The 25,690-nt window shown below is 40.4% G+C and overlaps 1 protein-coding gene across 43 annotated transcripts in view; it reads left to right on the forward strand.

Annotated features, from left to right (window-relative positions):
• LOC6581992 (CUGBP Elav-like family member 4) overlaps positions 1–24,224 on the forward strand; it is a 326,873-nt gene extending 302,649 nt beyond the window's left edge. For 12 of the 43 annotated variants that reach the window (XM_015162225.3, XM_044010243.1, XM_015162205.3 and 9 more), the window contains 6 exons: positions 20,428–20,571; positions 20,650–20,923; positions 20,999–21,115; positions 22,251–22,328; positions 23,767–23,943; positions 24,022–24,224. In XM_015162225.3, the coding sequence (XP_015017711.1) occupies positions 20,428–20,571; positions 20,650–20,923; positions 20,999–21,115; positions 22,251–22,328; positions 23,767–23,943; positions 24,022–24,149 (918 nt within the window). In that variant the 3' untranslated portion in view covers positions 24,150–24,224. The remainder of the gene's footprint in view (positions 1–20,427; positions 20,572–20,649; positions 20,924–20,998; positions 21,116–22,250; positions 22,329–23,766; positions 23,944–24,021) is intronic. The other 31 variants (XM_015162194.3, XM_015162189.3, XM_032730848.2 and 28 more) reach the window with 7 other exon arrangements.
• The last annotated feature ends 1,466 nt before the right edge of the window (positions 24,225–25,690 follow it).

Here is a 25,690-nt window from a genome sequence, read left to right on the forward strand (position 1 = left end):
TGAAAAACAACAACAACAACAACTACTACAGCAAATGAGTTTAATGTAATTTGGCATTTATTTATGCATTTTCATTAAAACAAATAAACGAGAAATTATAATAATAATGGAAAATCATTTTCAACAGCAATGCAAATGCAATTCTATATATATATGTATGCACATATTTATGATATAAAATTGATGAGCAGCTCATTTAATCATTGTGAAATGTATTTAATTTCTTGCAATTTTTTCCCCATTTCATATAATTGGCAGAGAACGGAAGTTCATTTTATTATCTATTCTGTGCATATATGTATAGATATATTCATTACATATAAATATATATACTATGCTATTTATTAGTTAATAATTTTTGTATTTGGCGATTCTCTCTCTCTCTCTCTCTCTCTCTCTCTTTCTCTCCTTTTCGTTTGCTTGTGGCCATTGCATTTCAATTAAAAATCAAAAATAATTAGCTATTTGTTTAATTACATGAAAATCATTTCCTCATAAATATTTATACGAAATGAGAGTGCTATAAAGAATAGCATATATGGGATATGCTGTCCTTTGATGCCTCTCATGTGTGTTTATAGAATGAATAACGCTTATTGATTCTGTATATTGGCCAATAGACTGCGCTGACTCTATATATAGAATTATATACTGAAATCTACTCTATATTCAGAACTCATTCAGAAACCTAATCTATATAGTCTATCGACTCATTGTAACGTTCATAAATTCATGTTATTTGAACTAGGAAAGAGCATTCGAGCATTCGATTATGCCCACTGCAAAGCTCTTAGTTGTTCGCACTGCATTTGCATTATTTATTTACATTTGAAACATGTGTCAACATGTGCGCTAGCCAAATAAATATAGATATATAAATAAATGAGAGCTCTGATAAAATATATATATATTGAAAATGGCATAAATAAATATAGCATAATTCATAGATAAATAGGATATGCTGCTGCACATACATCATAAATGCATATTTAATTACAAAATTAATTAATATGAAATATAAGCAACAAGCGCTATAAAGAAAAGCACGAAATTAAAATAAATTAAATAATTATAAAAATGTGTGATGCGTAACACAGAAAAAAAACTAATAGAACAAATGGAATTTATATACATTTTTTTTTACTCATCTTTTCTTTTTCAAAATTATTGCCTTGAAAATTAGTACAGATTGAAAGAATTTAATGGGAGTATTTAATTTATTTAATATGTATATACATCGATGCAGTCACTTTTAGAGTGCTTAGCTAAATACTCTCGCTCAGCTCTTACGAAAGCCTCTTGGAACCAATTAGTCCAATAAACAGGGTCCTTATTACATTTGAGGTCTGTCAATGCCTTGTGTTCTCTGTGCCAAATGTGCTTCAATCAATTTTAATTTAATTAATGCTCTTCAACAGCCCCCCGTAACTCTTCATTTCTCTCGAACAACAACTCAACAAACAAATAATACAAACAACCACTCACACACACACACACACCCACTCATACACACACACCTATAATCAAATGCTTCAATGTCGAAAGTTTTTCCAGTAATTTGTGCCGCAGCACGCACTTAAACCGAAATGAGTTAATATTTGGACTGGCATGTAAGTTGATGCCACACCCCCGCTCCAATCATTCGCCCTCTTCGGCCCACGTCGCACTCCTTTCCAGCGCCCATTCAACCAAGTTGTATGCCCCGGGCAAATATCACTTACTTATGTTTAGTTGTTGCTAATAACTTTTGCAGGCCGAGAGCTGTGGCGCCTGCTGTTAATGACACAACCGCAAACAAAGTGCACACACACACACATCATTACATATATATGGAGAAAGAGAGAGAGAGAGAGGGAGACAGATCGAGAAGGGGTTGGCAGGAGCTGCTGAGGCTTGTTGTGTAATGGCAAAGCTCATTAGCTTAGCACGCAAACAAGTTTTAAAGCATGCATTTAGGCGCGCTGCGGTTTGACAGGCACTGGGCTACACATGCACACACTCACACACATTGCCTGCAGCCTCCAGCTGGCGTGTGTGTGTATGTGTGTGTTGACAGAACAATTAAAAGCATTTAAAATAAAGCATAGCCTAGCAATAGACGCGCTGCCAGCCACATGCGTTCTGCGGCCTCAGCGAATGCATAAATTGTGTGCGTGCGCATGTGTGCATGTGTGTGTGTACGTGCATGTCCCACTAATTACCATGTCTTTAGCTTTGCCATGGCTAATGTCATTGGCACTCGCAGTTGGCGACATTGTACATAGTTGTTGTTGGGGCCTTTTAAGTGGGGTCTCATCACTGACTGATGGAGCTTATGAAATGACAAAGCTGTTGACAAGTGAACTGTGAATATATTCATATGTATGCGTTAAAGTAGGCTTAGTGTCATTTAGAAATAATTTAAATTGAGTATTTCAGTAGTTAAGCAGTCTAAAAGCAATATGAGATGGCAGCTGAAGCACAAGTAAATCTGATATAAAATATTATAAAATATGAAATTAATTTACTATAATTATACAATATACATATACACGGCTTTATATAAGGCTTTACAAAATCTTTACATTTCCTTCTACAACTTCCTTCAAGCATTCTCTCAGTGTATTCACAGTTCGGCTTGCCTTTTAGATCTCCTGCCGGCTTGTTTTGGCTTATGCCAAAACCAAATGTTATGCTGCCTTAATTATGGCCTATTCTCCTGTCTGCCAGCAGCCTCGCCCTCCTCTCCCTCTCCCTCTCCCTCTCTCTATTTCTCTCACTCCCTATCTCTATTGAAACTTTGACGCCGCGAGGCGTTTTGGCATTTGCCAGCTAAACTAGTTGAATGCATTAAACTTGAATGTTGCGCGCTGACAAACAACAAATTTTACTTCAAACAAAAGACAAATTGCTACAGGGGGCAAGCAACGAGGATTTTTATTCGTTGCTTATCAGACGCCGACGATCTAACGTCTTGGCCAAGGTGCACTTGGCCGCACGTCAAGTAGCCGTGTTTGCCCAAGCAGCAGGCAAAGGAAAAACTTCGAGCTGTTGAATTTAGCTGACTGACTGCTAAATTGCAAACACATGCTACTCTGCACACACACACACACATACACACAGACACACAAAGGGACTCTGGACAATGCCGGCGACAATGGCCAAGTTAAATCAGGCGTGAAATCAAGCAGGTGTTTCAATTTTTACCAAATTGACTTGACTTTCAGTCTACCTCGCTGGCAAACAGACTTTTGCCACTGACAGTTGATAAATTGTGTTTGTAGTTGTTGTTGCTGTTGTTGTTGTTGCTGCTGCTGTTGTCTCTTTGTCCGGCGAATGGCTGAGATCGTTGTCAGGTCGTCTCATTAAAATGTTTATTATGCATTGCATTTCTGATTATAAAACCGAATTAAAACCTATTTATGCAACGCCTCGCACATACGGCTATGATAAAATAATCATCATTATTATTATTATTATACTTTTTATTGCTATCATTTTTCATATTTACTCTCTGACAACAGGCAAGACGTCAGCTCAATGTAAAAATTCTCTACAGTGAAATTAATTATATACAAAATATACTATACATACATATACAGTATATATATATATATATATATATATATATATATATATATATGTATATGTAATTTGCATAATAATAACAATAATCTGGACACGCATTGATTTCGATGTTCCATGCATAAGTAATTATTATATAATTATTTTTAAAGAATTAATACCGCTTACACTGCAGCCAGAAGAGTATATATGTACATAAAAGAATTAAATACCAAAAAAAAATGGCTTAAAGCGTTTAAGGCAAAAACAAACAAAAAATTGTTTTTTAACACATAAACTAAATTTGATTGATGCAATGAAAAATATTCTAAAATTATTTGAAGAATTTTTAATTTCGCATATATAAATTATTAATTTAATTTTGTTTTTATTTTTTGCAACATTTAATTTGCCTTATATGTATTTTGTATATTAAATTTGCAATAAAAATACATGTATATATATGTTTATTTAAAAACCCAATTAAAAGCTGTGCGAATTAAGTTGAATATATTAAATTGAACAGCACTGTATGCTCTGTACATACTTCTATTTGTACCTCTTTCTCTCTATAAATATATATACATATATATATATGTATTATTCGCTTTTTTTTTGTTATTATATGTCAAGCATAAATTGGCATTTCAACTGGATTTGCATGTTAATTAAAATGCTGCACGCACGGACAGCTGAAAACAAATGCAGAGACAAGAGCATTAAAGCATATAGTGGTATGCAGCATGCATATATGTGTATGTATATATGTATGTGTGTAACTGTCTATATATGGCTAGAGTATGCTCGTAATGCAGTCTGGTACTACAACGCTTAACAGCTGACCGAACATTGTAAGCCTTTTGTGGGGCCCTCGCCGCTGGCCGTTTTGACTCTTGGCCAGATCGATGTCAGCCCAAGGCCCGAGCACTTCACTGCTCAATGGGCGCATTTCATTTTGAACTCTATTTACTTAAGTGTTCGCCGAGCAGCGTCAAAATGGAGACGAAGCTCGGTTCGTGCAACAACAATCAACTTGATGGCCTGTGGCAGCATAGGGCTGAGGGCTGCCGCTCGAACTCTATGCGACCCGAACAACGACCTACACTTGACTTAACCAGCATTGTCGATTGCATTGTGGGCGGTGCACGCCCACAAAAAAACAAGAATGAGCGACTGAAAGGGAGAGAGAGCTAAAGAGAGAGAGAGAGAGAGCGAGCAAAGAAACAGAAAAAGTGCATGGAGCAGCGTCAACGCCTACGCTTTTTGGGCGGGCACAGGCGAGACTTTAATGATGATTTCCTTGGCGCTTAAGTCGTTTAAACTGCGACCCGATGACGTCCTTCTACAACTCAACGAGCGCCTTTTTTGTGTCTGACTAGGCGAGGCGGGCGTGTAGCGTGCTTTTTTATTGCTTCAGCTGCCACGACCGCCTCGACTGGCTCCACTGGCTCGACTGGCTGAGTGACTACGTCTACTGCTGCTACTCCTGCTGCTCCTGCTGCTGCTGCCATGTGCATTATGAAGCACTCGTCATCTCCTGCTGCTGCTGCTGCTGCTCCTTCGCCTTCTTGAGCTGCTTTAAGCACTTGACTTTGCCTAGCACACACACACAGACACACACCCACACTCACACAGCTAGATAGCTTCAGCCACCACTCAGCCTCGGCTCAGCCTTTCAGCGATGTTGGCTTAAAGATTTTTCGCAGCTGATGGAATTATGACAAGTGCCACGAACGAGTGCTGCTGTGCCACAGTCGTAAAGTTCAATATTTTTATAGCGCACTCTGCAGCGTCTGCTGCACAAAATAATAATGCCTAAAAGCAGCTATATCCAGCCAACTTATATATGTATATACTTATATATGCATGTCTACCTGCCCTGCCTCATAATTAATTGCATTTTTATAGAGCATTCAGAATACTGAAAACCAAATATATTTACTGATATTTACATTAAATATTTGGTCTGGCATTTAAGCATTCCATAAATTCTCGCCAACATTTTTGCATCAAATCTAATTCCGATTTACGAACAGAGAAAAGAAAACAACAAATATATAGGATTTTATCAACTGTGCAATAAAATTTGTTGCATTTGTTTAATTTATTTGCCGGTCGGCAAAATGTTATATAATTTATTATAAACAGCAGCCGCCAGGGCGTACTGTCAGCACCACGCGCCACGCCCCGCTGCCCCAGCCGCGCTCCTGCACTTTTAATTGACATATTTAAAATATTAAATTGCATCCGTGTGCAAAAATTGGTTTGCCCGTTAGCTATTTGCTCTGCTATAAGGATTTTTTTGAATCTATATGTAGCTGCGATGTTTTGCATGCAATTATTAATTTTTAATCAAGTAAATAACTGTGCACACACACGCACACACAGACCTATAGACGTGTGGACAGCAACTCTAACCGCAATGTGCGTGATTTCCGCTTTTCGCTGCACAAAGCCAAAAAAACAATAGAAAAAAATTGAACTGACGACGGGCAATGAAAAGTTGATGGCTAAAGCCGACACAGAATATACTCTTTAATGCTAGAAAGTCTATATAACATTGTATCTGCCTCTCTCTCTCACTCTCTTGATCTGCTTGTCGTTCTGTATTTATCAAATTGTGTTTGATTCAAACTTCTCTCAATCTACTCCTTCTCTTCCTGTCTATCTTGCATTGATAGATCTTTAAAATAAATATTATAACTATACGAATTGCTATAGCTATCTTTAACAGATTCTTTGTACATTTTCGTCTATACAAACCGCTCGAATACTCTTGCTGAAATTAATAACAAAATATTAAATAACAATTGTCGCCGCTGGGCATTTGGGTGTTATTAATTAAATGTCGCTTAAACGCGCGCTTAGCATATATACTATAGTTACATATATATTGTACATATATACATATATTTAGCTAGTTTTTTTTTTTTTTTTTTTTGCACAGCTCAAAATTTATTATCAGTGACAGAGCAGACAGACAGCAGCAGGCTTTCGAGCAGAGGACTCGTTGACAAAAATTAATAATAAACTAAAAACCGCAGGATATTTACACTGCACTCGATTGTTGCGTCTCTCTTTCTCTCCGCTCTCCCTCCCTCTCCCTCTCTCTCTCTCTCTCTGCATGTGCGTGTGTGCTTGACATTTCTGGCTTTTGGGCGTATTGTAAATTAGTTTGTCTCTCTAATAATTTTTTTCGTCGTGATTTTTTTTAGCTGCTGTGCAGCCAAATTAGTTGGCTGTTTATCGCAGACGCGAGTTGTTGTTTGTTCAAGCGGAAAATGCGCTGATTTGTGTTGCATAATTTGGTGGGCGCACGTTTGTTTATTTAGCTGTTTTTCGTTGATGGCCCCAAAGGTAAACAGACTCACAAACACACACACATACACACACACACTCACTCTCACATCATCATCATCACTAAAACGCTTTGATTTGTTATGGAAGACTCGTGTCTGGCCGCAGGCAAGCAATAAATATATTTCGCTTTAAAAATTTAATATGGAAACTCTGCGCTCGCTTAAGTGATTGATACAGAAATCATTATCTATGCTTTGCACTCGCTTGACCAAAACGGATAGAAAAGTGTGACAGAGCTTCTGAATTATGCAATTGGGCCTCAAATTCCTTTTTCGCTTAGGCTAAGAGCATACTTTAAAATGCAAAATGCCCAAATGCTTAAAGCTCTGGCTTGCAAATTAGGATATGCTTCATTGGCTGCCAAAAGGTACATAACGTACGTGTGTGTGCGTGTGTGTGTGTGTGTGTGTTGGTCTCCTCTAACTTGGATTTACCCCTTACTTCGTTGCCCTCTCTCATTCACTCTCTCCCTCTCTCTCTCTCTCTTTCTGTTGAAGCATTCCCTGCCATCTAAATGCTTGCTTTGTCATTCGTTCCGAGTCATTTCATTTTCACTTTGTTGTTCCCTCAGCTACCAGCTACCCATGCAATGCCATTTGCTCCTTCTGCTGCTCCTGCTGCTGCTACTCCATAGTTCCAGCTCACTAGTTACCCATGGCACTGCCTTAAAATGACAAACAACATTTGGCAGCTCCCTCGCCCAGCTGCTTGAAAACGAAAAATGCTTTGCAGCAGCCGAGAAGGCAAAGGCTCTGGCAGAGGCAGCGGCAGAGACAGTGGCAGTGGCAGAGGCAGAGGCCAAGAGCAGTTCGAGGGGCACGGCTGCGCGTACATGCCATTGCACAATCATTGGATTCCGAAACATTTCTAGAATATTTAATAAGAAAACTGAAAATCGTTGAAATGCCAGCAACACTCATAATATCAGCACCCTATGCCCTCCACCCGTCGGCTCCGTAAGCCAGTTCTGCTCGGCTTGAAGCTGGCAGTGCCTAGGCAAAAGTCTAGCTCGTTTATATGTGTGTTTGTCTGTCTGGGTGTTTATGAGTGTGTGTGTGTGTTGAGTTGTGTGCGTGCCGTGTCACCGCCCCTACAATTTGTGCCAATGCATTTTCTTGATAAAGGCTAAGGTCAAAGACAATATTGAAATGCCAATTGAACTTTTTGCTATTATTAAAATTTTACTGCCAGAGCTCACAGCTCGGGGCTTGGCGCCCAAATTGCATTTTGTAAATGTTTAGCACATTTAAAAGTGGCTTAAAAGAGACTTGGCAAATTGATTTAGCAAGCAGAACATATTAGAGAACCTGAGACTTTAAGCACATTAAACCAGAATACGATATATGTTTTCTTTAGAAAGCAGTCAGAGTCTCTATATGTATATAAATCCCAACTAGAGTTGGGAATCTTATATATTGAAACATAAATCAATATGGCTAACCCTTTTAGCCAATTTATTTTATCTGAGTATCAACACGCATTATACAGTTTAGCCCTTTAGCCCTGTCCAGACAACCCTTAATCATAAAAATAAAAAATATCCACTTACTCATATCACTTCTCTTCTTCTTCTTTATCGTTGCAGGTATGTACCAACAACAACAAATTTGCATAACACAATGCATGAAAAAAATAGAAAAAAAGTAATCGAGTAAAAAAGAACCCTTTCGAGGGGCATCCTTTATGTAAGTGCAGTGTCGCAGACAAATCCTTGGCAATCCTTGCAATCTATGCACTAAACACTGAAAAATTTGTATAGCTTATTATTAATAACTTCGGGGTGGCGGAGATCAAGTAGCTAAATCTTGAGAACCATTTAAGCAGCATGTCAGAAACAAAACACGAGCGAAAGGATGGTCGACATTGACAGTGATTACAAGCTAAAAGTATGAAAAACAGCAAAAACTACTTAAGCACAAGAAATAACAAAAGACGACCAGCCGGACCGACCATAGACAGTAGACAAATTTTTTGCATAAACAGAGACGACAAAGCCAACTAAGGGACTGCACTTAAAACAAGAGCCACTGCACAGCAGCAGCAGTAGAGGCAGCAGCAGAAGCAGAGGCAGCCAAGTCCATGTCCAAGTCGAAGACGAAGTATCGAAGCCAAGCGAAAGTCATCGAAGCTCAGATGCCCAAAGAATTTTCTCCATTTCGATTTTTTGTTCGCCTTTCTTTCTCTTTTCACTGATGTGAGATGCGAATTTTTCAATAAGTGCGTCGGGACGCAGGACCCGGGCCATAAGTATAATAATTTTCGGGTACGAGGGACATGGGGATGTGGGGCGACGCGACGTCGTTTAAAATATGCCGGATTGCTGGATCCTGGCTAGCGCCAGGAAGCATACAAGTAGAACGGCTCAAAATGCAAAGTAGACGACATCCGCTTTGAGATTGGATGACGTTTCGTCCTAGCCATCGTCAAGTATTAAAAGCAAATAAGTAATAAAAATAATAATGGAGCATTTTTACCATTCCTGCTGCTTCCCCCCCCAAAAAAAAAAAAGAAAATCAGAAAAAAAGAAAAGGAGAAAAAAAGGATAAGCATCTTAGCGCAATTTCTTGCTGCCTTCTCAATATAACAAAAGGTCCTTGCGTCGGGCCAAATGTGCCGAAAATGAAGAAGGGGCTGAAGCAGCAGCAGGAGCTGGAGCTGGAGCAGCAGCAGGGGCGGCGGCAAAGGGGGCACGTACACAGCTCAGCTGCTGGACCTGGTCGGCTACGGGCCATGCTGCTGTTTTGTCCTTTATTTCCATTTATTTCTCCATTTCGTTTTCTTCTTTTTGTGCTTTGCCTTTTGCCGCTCTCATATTTCTGGCCGCGTCCCTAAAGGACAACAACATAAATGCAGGAAATTTGAATGGACGAGCGCAGTGAATGAAATTTGCAAATATTTTTCAAAAATTGAACTTCTCTGGCAAATTTTTTGCGTCCGCAGGACATGAGAGCAGGAGGCGGGCGACGCGCGGTGGGAGGCGTGCCGGCTGGCGGTTTATGAAAATAAGTGAAGAAAATTGATTTGAAGTACTTTGAAGTGCAAAAACGCATAGCGCCGAATCAGTGAAGAATGCTTTGGCATATTATTTCGTTTTGACGAACAGTTTCTTTTCTCCCTCTCTCTCTCTCTAACTGCTGTCACTCTGTATCTATCTCTGTCTACTTTTCAGTTAGTTTCTCAACTTTTGTTATGATAAGCAAGTCAAGCAGAATGACCAAGAAGTAGGAGAAAATGAAAAAAAAAAAAACTAACTAAAGACAAATACGAATGCAGATCCACGCAGCTTTAAGTAAAGTTACGAACTGCACAAAAAACTTATTTAAATAATGAAAGGGAGTTAAGTATCTGCCAGAGAGCACAATCCGAATTATACTTATATTTTAGAGCTCATATCTTGGCGTCAATCTGTTTCGATCAGCCACAGCTTTAAATTCGCTTTGAAATCGATTTCTAGGCTTTGCTCAGGGCTTAAGGACACTTTGCCCTGCAAAGCCAAATTGAAGCACTTTCTCTCAACTTCTTTAGTCAGCTTGAGCCGCTATCAGACAACAAAGGAACATGTGACTGTATAAATTGCCTAGAAAACTAGTTGCTACCGCCCGCCGTCTATCATTTCCGCTAGCAATTTGTGTGCTGGAAACTTAGACTGCGCCGAGAAAAATTGTCAAAATATAAACCGCCGAATCGTCTAAGGAGTCTAAGGAGTCTGGCAGGTAACCAAGCGCGCGCTCCACTTGACGATGCTCGTTTATCAAGCAGCCAAGCCAGCAGAGAAGGAGGAGACGCCGCGGCGTCGAGTAGAGTCGAGTAAAATGTTTCACGCCAGCGCCTAGAAGTATGCAATGCGCCTGCCAGACACTCGTTTTGGCCAAATATATTCATTGCAAGATTTGTTGCCAATGGGCGGAGCTCGTTCTTCTACTTTGCTCGTTCTATTTCTCTTTCTCTTTTTATTTTTTGCATATGCTGCTGCCTGTGTGCCACTGGAGACTGGCGGACTTATGCTTGAATTGCAAATAGTTAGAAAAGATTTTGCCATGATTTTGATGTTACTTTTCGGTTGCATTTCTTTCTGCCACAGCAATTGGCAAGGCATGCCGAAGCGATTTGTGCTTACTGCATTTGGGCGTAACACAGATTTCGCATGATTAAATTAAGGCATATACCTCTCTCCCTCTCTCTCTGTCTCTCTCTCTCAGTCAAGCTCTGTCTCTGTCATTTTTTTTAGCACGGCTTAAACTGGGCATTAAATGAAATGTTATATAACAATCAGAAATCAACGCACATAAAAATATATATGTCTCTCTCTCTATATATATAGGTATATGTGTGTGTGTGTGTGTATTCAAGCATTTGCGGCCATTTGCTGTTGGCAATTGCACACGCACACACACACGCATTAGTGTGCAATTTGGCCAAATGTCGCCAACGTGGCAGCCTGTCCCCGGTTCACTCTGGCCAGCCCCCTCCCCGCACCGCCCCCCTTTTCGCATTGCCGGTTCGCCCCGAAAAACTTTCACAATATTTCCGCAAAACAAATTGCGCGTAAAAATGGCAATGCAATTTTTGGTCGTTTGTTGCGGCGGCCGTTGCCAAATGGACGCCATGTTGCATCCACATATGTTTCAGCTGACCCTTACACTCCCTCTCACTCTCTCCCACTCACTCTCTCCTGCTCTCTCTCACCCATTCTGTGTGTGCGTGCCTGTCGCATGTTTCTGTAATGTTTGCCCAATTGAATTTAATAATATTTTCATTTGGATTTTAGTTTTTAGTTTTTCCAGAGACTATTTTTGCGCAATTTTCAGCAGACCAACTGCAACGGCAACTGCAACTGCAATCGCAACTTCAATGGCAACGGCAACTGCAGCTGTGCCCTGTTCCTGACGTGTCCTTTGAAATGTTTTGCTGTTTGTGGCTGGCAATTGGCACAGCACTGGTCAGCACATGGCCAAACAGGGATAGGGATAGAGAGAGGGAGAGGGAGTGCCCAAAGAAGGCATTGGTTTAGTTATTGCAACTAATTGGATCTGCAAGCGCGTGTTGTTTGACCCATTTGATGTTGATTTTATGTTCTTTCATTAGACACGATTCGTTTGCTTAAAGAGCTGCACTAAAAGTTGGGCCAGCTGATATAATGACTACGTTTGTTGTGGCTTACTAGAGGAAAGAAATTTTTAGTTCGTTTATATTGCAGCAAATATTTATGGCTGAGTGAATTGCTAGATTTTAGACAAAGTTGCCTAAATATAAATTAAATACATATTTTTTAAATATTGAGTTAAACATAGATTTGATTGAGTAACACTCAAGACTCGATCTCGCAGTATCTGCGGTCACTAGATCTAGATGCCTAGCCAGGCTTTTTGGGTGACAATCTAATCTCCCAAGGTATTTTTGTTTACCCACTCTTGAATTCAGCTTGTAATATTCGGCTTAAAGAAAGTTCAGAAATGGCTTAGTTATGGTCAGATAAATCTGAATCTCTAGTTTTGAGAAGTTGAACGAAAATCAATAATCAGAACACATAAACATGTTGTAAAGGCTCTGGCTCCTCATCTACCTCTAGCCTTCTCTCTCTTTCTCTCTCTCTCTCTCTCTGTAACTTACACAGTTATCAGAAAATACCAACATATACTTCATAAATTTTGTTGTTATTGTTATGTTATTTTAGTATCCTTAACAGTTCATGGCCTAACAGGACCTCCTCTATTAAGTTGTTTCATCAAAAACTGCTTTAATGCCAGCATAGTGCTGGGACGTGACTCGTAACCTGTTTAAAGAGTTGCGCTTTATGGGCGTGGCACTGTTTTGGCTCTGGCCAGGGCAGCTATGTGCGAGGGCACTTACTGCTGTGCTTATCCGTAAAAACAACTATCGCATCAACAGCTCGTAAAACCAAAGCAGCAAATTAAACTGCGAGCATAAAAAGCCAACGAATTTGGAAGTTTGTGGGCGGCTCTCTCCCTCTCCCTCACCCTATCGCTCTCACGACTGACCATACTGACCATAATGCGCACCCATAAATATAATATTTGATAATTTTATTAACAATTTGGACTGTAAATTGTTTACGACTGCGATTGCAGTGCTCTCGGCTTAAGTCTCGGCTGCGCCTTTCCCTGGCAACCAACTGCAAATGAAATATTCATGCGGCACAGTCTCAGCAGAGATTCTCCGTTTCCCCCTTCTCTCTCTCTCAAATTCAGAGTCGTAAATTAAATTTGGCCCTGGCAACATTCTGTTCAATCAAGCACAAAAAACGCTGCAGACAGACGGTCTAAAGGGCTGCCAGCCTGGCTATGGCTATCCGGGCCATCCTTAGACTCGGTTTAGTTCAGTTTTTGTAGTTTTTTTGCCAGCTGTGAACTGTGTGAACGCACTTTGATTTTAAGTGCATTAGAGAGAGGCGCAGTCGAAATTGAATTTGTTGCAATCCTATGCTAAAATCAGTGGGCAGCAAAGGGAAAAAACTTTTAGCCAACATTAAATTTATGAAATTGTGCGCTTCCTCTCTTTAGCCTTGGCTGCCTGGCTGCTTGCCTGGCTGTATGGCTGTGTATGTCCTTATGCAGGACGAGAAGTGCTCGAAACTCAATCATGCTTGCATATAATATCCTGCCAGTCCTTTGCTGCCGTGTTGAGCCAGCCATTTGCTTGAGTAAACTGTGCGGTCCTCACGACATTTATACCCACAACAACAACAACAACATCAGTGGCAACAACAATGATAACAAAATGCCAAGTTCTTCGCAGTTGGAGCTCTGTGAACTATGCAAGACATGTGCAACAAGGCATGCGAAGGACAGATACGACAAAATGGGGCGTATTCAAGGCGTTATTTACGAATTGTCCTGTCCAAGTCAAGTCCCTCAGCTGCAACACCAACAACAACAACAACAACTTGCACTAAAACTTTGCTGTCACATGCCAAGCATATCTCGCCCTCTCCCCCGCTCTCTACCACTCGCTCTCTCTATAGCCTGTTGATTGCTTATTAGAAGTCTTTAACTAAACTTTAAGTATTTAATGCATAAGTTTCTCCAGCTCTCTGCTGGCTTTGCAATGGCTTTTCTTTAGACCTTTCTGCGCCTGATTGTGTTTTAGGCCTGCTCTCGCATTCGCTTTAAGCCTTGGCCAAGAGTACTACTCTCAGCGACTAATTGAATTAAATGGCTCGGCTCGGCTGCGGCGGGCTGGGCAAAAAGCAAAGTAAATTAAATAAGTTTTTCATTTTGGCCAACGTTGGCAAGTTGCATTGTCAACGCCGTTGTTCGCCTCGCGCTTTTTGCTTGCCCGCATTTTACGCTTCGCCTGCGGCTCCATTTGGCTGCCTTTTGATGCCGACCCGGGCACGGACACGAACACGGATACGGACAGGGACAGGGACACGGGCGAGGACTCTGTGCCGGACTTGGACTACGGCCAAATGCAATGAGCCAAAAGTTGTTTAATGTATGCAACGCCTGTCTGTCTGACCGTCCGCCTGTCCGTCTGTCCGCCCGTTCGCCTCTCTTCTCGATCCCGGCGGGCTGCGGTTAACAGCGCGTCGCAACTTTGGCCCCGAAAGTAAGTAACTTTTCGCATGGCTCGTACATTTTTTAATGCAGAGCATACTCTTAGGTAGCTTAGTGGCATTTTACACTAATTTGACTCGCAGTCAGAGTCCTTTATTATTTTTTGTCCACGCTCGCCCGCTCGATGGTGTGATTTATTTGCCGGAAAAGATTACTTACTCGGCTTGCGGTTGCTCTGAAGCGGTTTTCAGTGAACTTCCCTCTCTGCCCTCAGTTGAAGATTTGTTTTGACTGAAGCTGAAGCTGATGCTGAAGCTGCAGCTGACAGCAAAATTAAAATGTGGAAATGAATTTGTAATTAGTTTTACTCTGTTACTTTTTTTTTTGCACACTTTACAGCTGTCATTGAGAGTTTGAGGCTTTAAACAAGTAGAAATTAATTGGAAAAGTCCTTGGCCAAGGGAGTCGGAAAGGAGATAATATATGTATTTTAGAGAAATAGTTGACTCTGCCAATAAATCAATATTTATTGGTATTGATTGGCGGGACTTACTGCGTGTTTATATGGCTCGGGATGTTAGCTTTCCATATGCATAGAGCTGTCCTATATAAAGAGTGCCCTTTGTTGCTCTACTTCTGCAATTCACTGGCTTTTTATTTATATCGACGCACAATTCTTAGCAGCTTCTTCTGCATCGCTCTCAAGCTACTGTCACACTCTGCTTTTTGACAGGAGGCCTACGTGCCATCTTAGTCTCTCTCAGCAACAGCTACATATATTTGTCTCACTCTTATGGAGTGACCATTTGAGTATGCTTAGAGCATGCTGCCAACCTGAGTAAAAATTTCCACACTACACTAAGAATGGGACGCTATGTTGTTAGACAACACACTGTGACTAAACGAGATCGAATCATATTTTATTAACATATATAATTTATATAAATATATGTCAGCTATTTAAAATTTGTAACAGCCTTTAATGCATTTATACATATATAGATATTATACTCGCTTTTCGCATAAATCGCGAGCTCTTCTACAATTTAACACCTTTAAATAACACCTGCTATTAGGCTTATATTTATTTGTGCCAAATCCATTTGGCGCTCAAATTTATGCGCTTTTATGTTAAATAAATAAATGCATTTTCTTGCTGGCGCTTTAATTGATATATAAAAATGGCTGGCCATTAAACAAATGCGCGCCCGGCCAATTCATTTAGCAATTAAAACAAGCTGCGGCCGCCGACTGCTTAAAAAAAAAAAAAAAAACAAAACAAATAGCAAAAAAAAAATATAATAAAAATAAACTATTATATGCAAATCATGCACAGACTACCATATATATATATATAGTTATATATATATAATTCATTTGTTAAAACCATTTGCCGCCCATTTATTTGCTAGTATTTCTTTTGCATTTATTATAAAATTTTATAAATTTTTTTGTTATTTCTGTGCTTTTTTGTGTGTTACGTTCTCGTTGCAAATTGAGAGAGAAATATGTTGTCCTTTTAGGCGTTGACAAATCGACGCTCGCAGTTGTTGCACACACAAAAAGCGGCATCGAGGCGGGAATAATAATTTTTTGGCACGACTGCCATGTTAACATGTCCCCAGACACGTAAACGACTCCAGCGCCTGCTGCTGCTCCAGCTCCAGCTCCTGCTGCTGCTCCTCCTCCTGCTCCAGCTCCAGCTCTAGTGGCAGCTATAGCACACGCGTTGCAGTTTATTATGTGCATGTGTCCTGACTCTCTGCGCTCGGGGCTGGAGCTCAACGCTTGCGGCTTGTAGCCACCATTAGTGAACACGGCAATGGCAATGGCAACGGCAACGGCAACGGCAACACGACTGCCAGTCCGGGTAACTGTGATTACGGCCATGTCTGAAGAGAGCCCCAAACAGCCAACAGGTTTATCATGTGCACTTGCTGAACCTCTGGCCCCTGGCTCCCCTCACCGCCTTCCGTCCCTGTGCCGTGCAGAGCTCGTGTCTGGATCCGGGTTTGGTTGCATTTGCATTTAAATATAAATACGTGCAGAGCTTTTGGGGGTCGGCTGGCAGACAAATTACTTTTTAAATGCACTGTAAGCCTTCAATTGTAATTGGGCAACGACGAGCGCCGTTGCCTGTGTGCGATTGGCCTGCTGCGGTTTGAAACTTTGCCAAAGAGGCGAGCAAAAACTTTTGAGCGACGCGCATTAAAAAACAATAAGGCGAACCAGAAAAAAATATATATATAAGTGTGTATATAGATTGCCAAGTGCCAAAATGGTAAAGCCTGCGCTTGCCTCCTAAGCGATTGGCAGAGGTGGAGAGGGAGAGGAAGGGCGCAAGCTAATGGCGTCACGTTTGCAGGACCCTGCCGCAAAAGCAAGTGGCATGCAACATGCGATTGCTGCCAAAAGTGCCGCCTGGCACAAGTCCAAGCCTGCCGTTCGTATAGTTTGGCTTGTTAGTTGCCAGACGGCAAACGGCAAATGCGGCAAATGCGGCATGCGGCATGTGGCAGCCTGTTGCACACAGAGTCAGAGTCGGAGTCAGAGTCGGAGTCAAAGTCAGAGCTAGTCAGAGGCGTGCTGCCTGCCTTCGGCGTCGTGTTGAATTTTTCATTTCATTTGGCGCAGCAATTCACTTGAATGGGAATATCGTGTCGTCGTCTTCAGGAAGCGGAAGTGCCAGCCAAACAACTGCACACATAGCATATAATAAACGTTCATATTCGACTCGACTGACTTACGACCACAGGCAGACATCATTTCACGAAGGCTTGCCTTTTTTAGGGGCCATCGCCAAGCCGCCCCCAATTCAGAGTGCAGAGTGGAACAGAAAGAGAGAGAGAGAGAGAGAGACAAGACTTGCGGTTCGGGATTATATGGCTATCAAATTGACGTTAATGAATTAATTTATGAGCTCTTGCGGCTCTAACCGAGCCTGTTGCACTATTTGAGGAGCAGCGCTAATTAGCGAGGCAGTCCGATATAGATATAGGAGCGTAATTGGAAATGACAGGGATTAGCTGAGCAGGGGCGGGAGCAGGCAGAGGAGCTGATGAAGTATTTGGATTTGTTCATGGAACGAGTTGGAAAATGAGTTTTGATAAAGAGATTTTTGAAGGACGAGAGTGGCATATAAAGATATGATATGATATGAATGAAATGCAGGGAAGACAGCTAAAGAAATCATTAAAATCAATTAAATTGAGTTGTCTGTAAAAGTGCATCAAATTAATTAATTCTACGTAATTGATATTAATTTATAGCAACAATGATTTAATAGATACTTGGCTGGCAAATAGTATAGCTAACTAAATGATAAGATATAAGAAAACTGAAATCATTCGGCCTATGCAGCAATACAGATAAAGTAAAGAGTTGATATACTAACTAGTACCACCTAGTAGATGTGTATATGGGAAACAGATATACGGTAAGCATGTAATTTAGCAAGCATAGATAGGAGCTCGTTATGCTCCAACTCGTTACTCCCAACTACACTGCGCTCCACACTTCCACTTCAGCGCTTGTTGCACTGCAATTTGTCCAGTGCAATTTTCGTGAAACATGTCGAAAGATTTACACGAACAACACGACAGCTACAACAGCAGCAGCAACAGCAGCAGGAGCAGAAGCAGGAGTCGACATTGTCGCGCGATTGGGGCACGTACCGTTGGCTGGCACTAAAACGCCTAATGACGTTTACACGGCCAACATAATTACAGTAATAATGTGGCTGACTCTCGACACTGGTGATGACATTAGTGAGGTGTCAGGCGACAATTTAACGAGACGCGCTGCATATGCGCGAAAAGGATTCGTCTTTTGTGTGCCACATGCAACACAGTCGGCAGCAACAGCAACAGCAACAGCAAGAGCAACGGCAACGGCAACGGCAGCTGCTACAAAGCACATTCGTCACGAAATGAGGCAACAACTCTACAGCGCGGCAGCTCGTGCGTGCGTGTGTGTTGGCCACCATTTTGTATGCTTTTAAATTAGCCAATGTGTGAAAGTGTCATGTTTCGAAATATGAAATTAACAGGCAGCCGGGCGGCGAAGCGACCCGACTGGGCAGGACATAGCCGCGATGGTGTGCGCCAGTGTGTGGCATGCTGTTGATATGCTATAATTTGTTGGCGAAAATTGAAAGGAAGTGCACTTCAATAATTATGTGTTGTTCCTCTCGCTGTTTTTGGTGCTGCTGCTGATGTTGCTGTTGCTGTTGCTGCTGTTGCTGCTGTTGCTGTTTGGCATTTCATTTAAAATTTCATGAGCAGCAGCAGCAAATGAGCTAAAGTTGATGAAAATGCTCCTCCGAATTTCTTAAAAATTTTGTTTGCCGTAATTCATGTTACCTTGCTTAAAATATTTTAAAATTTATGTTAATTTTTAATTAAAGTACTTAAGCAACTCTTTAACTCTTTTAATATACTCTAACATTTAATTATTTTCTGTAATTTCTATAATTTGCCAACTCGATCTGCTATTTACTCTTCATATATCTCGCCTATCTTCGACTTCAGCATTTGCAGCTTAAAGCTGTTGGCGTTCATCTGAGCAGCATTTGTATGTTTCCACGATTCATAGACACAGAGCAGAGATACACATGATACACATAATTATGTAATATCCAATGTTCATTGTTGGCTCATTAAAATACATTACAAAGATGCTCAGCAGAGTGCAGGCTGCCTTGTTCCTGGCGCCTCGTGCCAGGAGTTTCAGATGGCCGGCAGGTTGGCCTGCCTGCGGTTGCTTTGCTCCCTGGATATTTAGCTTGGCCTTTGCATAAACTTGAGTCTCATATTTCATTAATTAAAATTGTGTTTGCTGGGGCTGCTAACTATGTACATGAAGCACCTGTTTAGCTAAAGTCTCATTAACAAACACACTCGCAGGCCGGACAGCTGAAATTATGCAATATAATATCATTGTTACATTGATTAATGATTTGCAAAATCATAAAAGCTACCCACTCCCAGCCTCCGGCTTGGCTCGCCTCGGCCAGCCTCCCTGTTTCGGGTTTTGTATTACAAAAACAGTCAACTCATCTGCAAAACGTCTTAATTATAACAAAACAAAATGCCAAGGCACATGAAATGTTGTCGCTTCAATTGTCATACGACGGCAGCTCGCAGCGGTGTGGGAGTCGAGGCGGAAGTGCGAAATGTGAAGCGTCCATTATTATGCTAATTAATTGACATCAAAGAAAGCTACAAAGAGAGGGAGACAGAGATAGAGAAACCGATATAGTGAGACAGAGAGAGCGAGAGGAAGAGGAAGGGAGGCAACATCTTTGTTGCTCAATGTTACAAAATCAATGACAGCCGACAATAGATAACATCGTGATTCAATGTACTTGACTGTAGATAGGGCGCGAGGCACAGACAGCCGTATATATACATATATTCATATATATATAATATGTATGTATGTATAGGAGCAGCCAGGTAGGAGGTACTTATATTATATATTATAAAGAGCGCGCAGCTTGTAAGCCGATTTCAATGGAAATGCAAATTGAAGTGCGTTGCCAATTATTTTGTTATTTACGAGTATTTTTGCTTTTTATCATTGTTGCTGTGGCTGTGGATCACAAAGGCATATAAAATGTAATATGATAATAATGAGCAGTCCGCTTCGCATAACAAAAGCCAAGCGCCAAAGTGCACAGACAGCGGCGGGCGGTTGGGCGGTTGGGCGGGGCGCTGTGCGTCAGCTGAGACAAGGTGTGGTGGGGAACGGTGCCGTCACACAGGTAAAAATAGGGCAACGTTGCCAGCGCCGTCGAGTGACAAGGCACAAAATAATGGCCTGTAATAGGATTTGCCATTGAATGGTGCCAGGCCCTGGAACGGGAGCCGGGGAAGCGGGGAAACGGGGAACCGGGAATCGGGAAACGTGAAACATGAAACGAGAAATGAGAAACGGAAGAGCCGCCAATAAATATGCAATGCCACTCAGTGAGCTCACAATGTGAATCCAATTATTTCCTTTGCAGGGTGCATCCTCCAGCCTGGTTGTCAAATACGCCGACACGGAGAAGGAGCGACAAATAAGACGCATGCAGCAAATGGCCGGTCATATGAACCTATTGAATCCGTTTGTCTTTAATCAATTTGGACCGTACGGCGCCTATGCGCAGGTAAGTAGCCGTGCACCCGCACACACAGCCTCACAGTCACTTCAGTCAGCTTGATTGCAATCCTTTGTGCCTCATTAGCAACAACAGCAGGCGGCTCTGATGGCCGCTGCGGCCACAGCGCCGGGCTCGGCGGCTGCCTACATGAACCCAATGGCCGCCCTGGCAACGCAAATACCTCATGGCCTCAATGGCACCGGGCAGCCGCCGTCGCTGCCCTCGCCGACGATGCCCAACTTTAATATGGGCGCCAATACGCCCAATGGGCAGCCAGGAGGCGCTGCCGCCGCTGCTGCAGCTGCCTCGGTGGCCGACGGTGTCTTCACGAATGGCATTCCACAAACGGCATTTCCACGTAAGTGTTCACATCGAATTACAGGGTATATTGGCAGCCAGCTAACGATCACTATTTATTGATATTCATATGAAGATCTCACACTCGCTCCAGATCCGCTGCATCTGACCATACCACCACAAGGTTTGCCAAATGGCGATGCTGCTGCACTGCAACATGCCTTCCCTGGTTTGCCACCATTTCCAGGAGTTGGTAAGTGCCCAAGCTCTGCCTAGCCTTAGACACTCTCTCTTCCTCTCTCTCTCTCTCTCTCTCTTAAAATCTTTATATATATATATAACTTATGCATTAGACTAAGAGAACTACGTATCTGATTGTGCTCAAAAAGAAAATATTAATAATAGTTTAGAACAAGTCCCATAGGCACAAAATGTCAATTCATCATTCATTATAGGACCACACACTCCCACCAGACCCTACCCACCGACCCACTCTCTCCCATTCCCTCCCTCTCTCACACTCTCTGTGTCTCTCATGCATTATCATGTCAGTTTCTCTCATAACATCATTGTCTTAAAAAATGAAAAATAATACTGAAAATAAAATGTAATTCAACCACAACAACAGACAGAATAAACAGTTCAATCATTCATAATTGTTTTTATTGAAATAATTAATAATTGTTGTGTCATGCCATAAATATATATATATATTGTTAGTAAAGTGTTATATATAACTCTAACTTCTATATATACATAAATATTTAATTTGTGTACAAAAGAAATGCAGAATTCAAGTCAGGTCTGGCCGCAGCGCTCTTCTATGTGCTTCTCACAATCAAAGGCAGACTCACCTCAGCGAGCTACACTTGAATTGAAATCTGGACTTCTTTGTTTTGGCTTTTATGTTGAAAACTTGTTCTCATTGTTTTTAATTATATTTTGAATATAATCGAACCCAAAATTTGTTGTTTCAATGTTTGACGTTTGACATTTCTTTGCGAAAACACGATCTGAAATTGGTTTATCTTGTATACCTTATTTTGTTATTGTCTATGAAAGTCAAATGGACTTCACTCTAGAAATCCAGTTGCCCACTTTAGCTGGTGTCTCTTAACTCTCCGATGTTGTTTCTGACTGGAATATATAACTAAGTATTCTACTGATCTGATCTGGTCGTAGTTTATCAATCATCTATGATTATTATTTATCTTTGTTTCGTTCATATGAATTTAGTTAAACTGAAATATCCTACAAGAGAACTTACTTTAACATAAAACAAAAAATCATATATATATATATACGTATCTTAATTGTTGTGTTGTCTTTATAAATGTTTCGGATTTTGTGTAAAAACCAAAAACAAAAATTATTTATATATAACGCAGCCTTTCCCGCCGTCTATGGACAGTTTCCACAAGCTTTACCACCTCCCCTAGCGGCGGTTGCACCCACTCAGCGTGAAGGTAAGCTTTTCATTATTATTTTGTCGGTTGCTCTCTCTCTCTCTCTATCTCTATCTCTCTCTCTTTTTTGTTTCCTTCCAACTTTTCCTTAGTTTCTTTACTGTAAATCAATATTGTATTTGAGTTTTGTTGATGAGTGATGTGACGAAGAGCTCTCAATTTTATAAATGAATGTTTTGACTTACATATATAGCTATATAAATATATATAAATATACATACTAATCATTCAGACATATAAATATACACACACACACAAACGCTTGCATCCTCATAGAAATTGAACTGAAAAGCCCAGCGAAATTAATTACATAGATTCTTTTTTTCCTTCTTTGTATCAATTTGTGTATTCAAAAACCCTTTTGGAAAGGTTCGCGATGGGCGTAAATCGTTTTTAATGGCTGCATTTAAAGGCATTTTATGGGCGATCGTAAAAATTGCATATAAACTGCTTAAAATCACATAAAAAGCAAAGATATTCGCCGGAAAGGCTTGCCAAGGCACATGAAAAATCATAAAATTTTACGTTCGCTTTGTTTTATATTTTTATATATATATATTTTTTTTTTCTTTTGTTTCACCCCCAAGAGAAAACTATGTAAACGTTGTCGAGACAAGATAAAAGCACAGCCATTAATAAGGCGCATATAGAATGTCTATATACATCGTCTCTCTCTCTCTCACTCTCTCTTTCTGTATGTGTGTGTGTGCGTGTGTATATGTGTCTATATGTATATGTATCTAACCTTAAGCCTAACTTGTTCGTAACGTGTTTATCATTTATGTTTCTCTATATACAATTTGTTGCGCGTAGCTAATTGTTAATTGTATTTTTCAAAAAATTTACTTAGTACTTAACCTGCATGCCACACACACACACACACACACACACACACGCATAGACACACATAAAACTCAGCTTTGCTGAACTCATAAAACATACAATCCTTGTACCAGGATATGCGAAATTCGGGACGATTTATCATAAGCTTATAACTTAAGTATATAGCATTAGAGAACTGGTAGCTCATTAAGCATTCTTAGCATATACGACTATGTCTTATATACTATATATATACATAAATACTTTAGCCTATGCAAGCGTATTTTGTTACTGTTTGTTTGATTTTTTTTCTGTTCCCCCTCCCCATATAAATATGTATCGAATATATTTTCTACATCATTGTTTTGTCATTTAGTTTTCGAGTTTTATGCAACGCATTAGCTTTAGTTGAATCGTCTACAAAATCAGCCACAAAACACGAAACACACAAAGCAAACAAATAACTGAATCTATATATATTTGAAGAGAAACTCAAGAACAGCCATGAATAAATCTATACAGCAGACAAACTCATAAAGTTCGAATTTATGATTTAGCTCATCGTTTAATTTGTTTTCTCTACTTTGTTTCTTTTCTTGTGATGTCTTCTTTTAAGATTTTCTGATGTTCCCAGGATGTTCTATATCCGGCCCGGAGGGCTGCAATCTATTCATCTATCATTTGCCCCAAGAATTTGGTGATGCTGAGTTAATGCAAATGTTCCTGCCGTTTGGCAATGTGATCAGCTCTAAGGTCTTCATCGATCGTGCAACAAATCAAAGCAAATGTTTCGGTAAGTCCAAATGATCCTTAAAGCTATAGCAATTTTCATATATTGATTTCTAATATTCAACTTTGTACAATTTTGTAGGTTTTGTTTCATTTGATAATCCCACCAGCGCTCAAGCGGCCATTCAGGCCATGAATGGCTTCCAGATTGGCATGAAAAGACTGAAAGTTCAATTGAAGCGGCCAAAGGATGCCAGTCGACCTTATTAACAATCGGAGTTCCTTAAGCGTAACCAACAGCAACAACAACAACAACAACAACAGCAGCAGCAGCAGCAACAACAAATACAAGAGCAACAACATATACAACAACAGATACAGATACAGCTTCTGCAACAGCAACAACAACAACAACAGCAGCAGCAGCAACAACAAATGCTGCAGCAACACCAACATCACCACCACCAGCAGCAACAACAACAACAGCAGCAGCAACATCAGCTATATCAACAACATCAACAACAACAGCAGCAACATCATCACCTCCATCAGCATCATCAATATAATGCAACAACAACAGCACCATCTACAGCAACAATAACAACATCACCAAACAATCCCAACAACAATTTTCGACCACAATTAGCAAATGATCGCAATGCAAATCGCAATACGATTCCCTATACCTTTGCTAGCTGGCGCAATGGCACCTATTGCTATCGCTATAGCAGCAACAGCACCAATGCCAGCAACAATAACAACAACAACAGCAACAACAACAATAACAGCAACAACAATAGCAATGAGAACATTAACTGTTCTCATGATACAAGTAACTATTCCAAAGTAGAGCTCGTCGAGAAGTTGTTCTTGTGGCAACAACAGAAACGAAAAGCCTAACAGCAGCAACAGCAACAAGAGCAGCAGCAACAGCGACAGCAATACGAACCACAGCAACAACATGGATCAACTTTTTATTAGGGTAAGCTGAAAATTTAATCATTTATTTTGACTAATATATAAATACCATTTATTTGTGTAAACCAACGCTGTATCAATTTAGTGGCCTGCCATTATTATTAATAATTTACATTAGTGGCAAGAGGCTAGACTCTTTCTTTTACATTGCACTGTTAAAGTCAGCATTGTCACTTATGTTTTGTCTTAATTTCACGAATTCATATCGAGCCTCAGTAGCCGTCCCACTCTTACTCAGTAAGACACGAGACTATGTTAATTAACAGGCACCATTGAGCAATCAATGCTAAAGCTTTTAGCAGCTCACAGTTAAGCAGCTATCCTTCCCTCTCTCACTCTCATGGAGACGACTATAAAAAGAACTAAAACTCAAACACTTCTACAGCTCTGTACATGCAAATGTAAATGCTCCTAGCCTTGCACTAATACCAATGACGACCAAATCGAACAGCATAATTCAACTTTAAACACCAGTGACAATGGATGACTTCTAAATCATTTTTTCTATTATTTGACCTCAACTAGCAGTTATTCAATTATTTCTAATTTTCAAATCATTCGAAATTTCAAATTAACTAACATATTTATATACCTCTTTCAGATGGACTTGAAACAATGAATTTTGCAAATGCTAAGTGAAGCACAGCCGCAGCAAATAGAAAAGCTAAGAACAAAATAAGAATGAAAAAACTAAGAAAATAGTAAATAGAAAATGTAAAAAAAATTCAGAGCATATATGCACATGTATTTATACAGGCAGCTGAAAGCGTACTTAAACAGAATGTATTGAAAAAAAAAAAAAAAAATTAAGAGAAAAAATTACCAAAAAAAAT

The sequence above is a fragment of the Drosophila mojavensis genome, unplaced genomic scaffold (genome assembly GCF_018153725.1).
Source record: "Drosophila mojavensis isolate 15081-1352.22 unplaced genomic scaffold, ASM1815372v1 contig_74, whole genome shotgun sequence".
Lineage (NCBI taxonomy): Eukaryota > Metazoa > Arthropoda > Insecta > Diptera > Drosophilidae > Drosophila > Drosophila mojavensis.